The sequence below is a fragment of the Lolium rigidum genome, chromosome 2 (genome assembly GCF_022539505.1).
Source record: "Lolium rigidum isolate FL_2022 chromosome 2, APGP_CSIRO_Lrig_0.1, whole genome shotgun sequence".
NCBI classification, from domain to species: domain Eukaryota; kingdom Viridiplantae; phylum Streptophyta; class Magnoliopsida; order Poales; family Poaceae; genus Lolium; species Lolium rigidum.
Window position 1 is genome coordinate 288,704,581 of NC_061509.1, and position 3,237 is coordinate 288,707,817.

A 3,237-nucleotide genomic window follows, 5' to 3' on the forward strand; every position below is an offset into this window, starting at 1 on the left:
AGAAATGAAAATATAGGTAAATTGATTCATAAAAAAATGTTTTACTCATGATATGCTCTGGTGCATATTGAAGCCTGAATGATGTTTGTTGGGGAACATACATAGTAAAAGATAAGCGAGGAATCAACAATTATTACAATTTCCATATCAAACTTGCCACTTGAAGATTTTCCCACGCATCAAATCCATGAAATATTTATACGGTGTTAATAACTTCAATACAGTATAATGGAAGCAAATATATGCCATATCATATGCAATTAATACTTTATATATACATACAGAAAAAAAAAAAAAAAGGTAAATTGATTTCATAAAAAAATGATTTACTCATGATATGCTCTGGTGCATATATATCATATCATATCTTATGCAATTAATATTTTCTATATAATACATTATATATACCTTGGTATATGTGTTATGAAATTGACAGTTCAGTTATTCACGATGAAAGAAAGTCAAGCTAATAAAGTGATCCTTCTCATGTCATTTCTTGCTCTAGTCACTAGAGGAAAAGGTATAAGCTATCAAACTCGCGGACAAAATAGTCATATCCTCCCATATGGACAAGTTAGCAAAATCATCCAGGTATAAACTAGAATTCATCTTATATTTGATTATTTAGCATCATTTATGTGTCTAACAAGCAGAGAATACGTCAAAATAGCTGAAATGTGGAGATGTTTATGACTGCATTGATGTGCATTTGCAACCGTCTTTAAACCACCCACAGTTGAAAGACCATAAAATCCAGGTAAATTGACTTCATAAAAATATGATTTACTTTCATGATTTTCTCAATTGCTCAATTTAGTATTGATTCATGTTCGGATGCATAAATGGTAGATAGTAGTTATGCGAATATAATGTTGCTTTGTGATGGTTACTTTTGGTTAGGTTGCATACTTCATATATTAGCTTGTTATAGTCCCTTCTCTTTTCTCGACCATTGTTTATATCTTTTTGACATTGAAAATGATGGATAAAAGTGAAAGAAATCATGTTTTTTTGGGTATATCTAAGTTTCAATAATGAATTAAGTTTCACCATGTTTCAAATGGATTATCTATGTATTTAAAATAATTGATCATAAGGTGGTTAACTTTATTGCCAAACAGATGCAACCAAGTTCTTTCCCTATTGGGTTGGACACCGAACCTCAGTTTCTGCATTCAGAGTCACAAGTACAACCATCTATCATCGACTGCCCTGAAGGAACAGTTCCAGTTCTACGCAACAATATAAGTGGCACCAGCGCGACACACGATATCCATGTGATGGGTAGCATGGGTATAGAACGAGCGGTGAGTTCTGTATGAGTTTTTATATGATTTTGTTAACGCAGTTTGATTATAGTTTGTTTTTCTATTCAGAATAGAGTCGATTATGGAAATTGGCCTAGAGTCGATGCTGCATGATGCATATATAATTTATAGCATAGTTGAATAAAAATATATCATAGACATTGTTCACAAATAAATTGAATTCCCATTATTTATTACATTGGAAGGTAATTAGTTGGATGCTAACATTTAATTCCGCAATGAGCGTCTATATGGTTTATTGTTAAAAATCATTTAGTGGAACAATAAGTTGTTGCAAAAAAGTAATACATATTTAGAGTATGAGAGCCCTCCTAATTTGGAATATTTAGTTAGAAATTAGTTCTGTATGTGCCAGGATTTAATTTGCATTGCGACTTCACGAAGACTCTATTGAAGAATGTGATCTATTTGTTTCTCAAACTCTCTGTTGTCAACATTAAATTATACCCATTGGATGTTACTATTTTCGTTCCAAAATGTGAGACAACCACACATCTGTAGCTTTAAGTTTAATCAAAAATCATGGTAACAAAGCATGAGTTATATGACACAAAAAGTGATATCATTGAAATAATTTTGAACATGAATCCAACATCATAATTTTCGTGTCAGATAACCCATATTTTAATATTGTAATTATATTGTGGCAGCTTACACGTTAGATAAGATATCCTATCATATTTTTATCTATATATACATACTATATGTTTCAGTCTTGTCATTTACCGATGTTAATTTCATTTCTTGTAGGCGGCAGGAATCGAGTATCGTGGTGATGTATATGGTACAACTGTTAAAATAAATGTTTGGCAGCCAAAGGTGAATAAAGATAGTAAGGATGTTAGTGCAACATGGGTACATATTAATAATGGAGTGGGAGAACACACAGACAGGATAGGTGCTGGTATTATGGTAAATCCGAGCTTCAGTGGTGATATCTCTGTTAGGTTTCATATTGCTTGGGTAAGGCATACCGTTACTTTTTCTTGGATACATGCTATTATGGAATATATAACTATTTTTAATAAACATTAGCAATATAATTTGGCAAAAAAAACATGCTAGACTGAAGGCCTAGAAAAAAAGGTATGCATGGATCAGAGCTGCCGTGGTTTCGTACAAGTCAGCCGAAAGTGGGCTCCTGGAGTAAGATTAGACCATGTTTCCGTGTATGATGGACCACAGTGGGCGATGATAATTAAAATTTTCAAGGTATTCTCTATTTTCTTGATTTCTAAAGAAAATATATATTCAGCAGTTTGAACGACCAGTATTAATGTGTATCCTATAATCTTGTTTTATTTTTAGGACCCGAAGACAAAGAATTGGTGGGTGACGGATGGTAAAAACATACCGCTTGGATATTGGCCAAACGGATTGTTCACTTTCCTTTACGACAAGGGAAATTTTGCATTCTGGGGAGGAATTGTCCAGGGCCCGACCGCCACGTCCACCGCCGTGGAGATGGGAAGCGGGCATTTCGCCTCGGAAGGGTATCAAAGGGCGGCTATCATTAGGAAGATCCAGATCTTGAACGAGAACAACACGTACGTCACCGCCGAAGATGATCTGAAGCTCGCCCATGGCACGAGCAACTCCACACTCTACACGATCGACAAGTTTCGAGTCGATACGGATGGCCTGGGCATGTACTACGGCGGACCAGGTTTAGTGGCATGAGAATGTATGCTCAACAAAGAACAACCCCCGTTTGGAAATAGATGATCCAAACTTGAGTTGAAGTTCCCAAAAATGTCCTCAAAACCTTGACAACGCTTTGTCTGGATACGGAGCATATGGAATCATGATTTTTTGGTCATCCCGGATACACATGTACGAGTATGTTTTGTGACGAAGAAATTATGATCTAGTAGTTGCATCAGGTGATTTGATTTTTTCTTTCTCTTTC

At 35.0% G+C, this 3,237-nt stretch overlaps 1 protein-coding gene across 1 annotated transcript; it reads left to right on the top strand.

Moving 5' to 3' along the window:
* Nucleotides 1-450: 450 nt before the first annotated feature.
* On the top strand, nucleotides 451-3,008 carry LOC124691127. The gene is made up of 6 exons (XM_047224404.1): nucleotides 451-591; nucleotides 671-757; nucleotides 1,122-1,307; nucleotides 2,079-2,291; nucleotides 2,394-2,540; nucleotides 2,637-3,008. Exons 1-6 carry the CDS (start codon nucleotides 451-453, stop codon nucleotides 3,006-3,008), a joined length of 1,146 nt encoding a protein of 381 aa, XP_047080360.1.
* The last annotated feature ends 229 nt before the right edge of the window (nucleotides 3,009-3,237 follow it).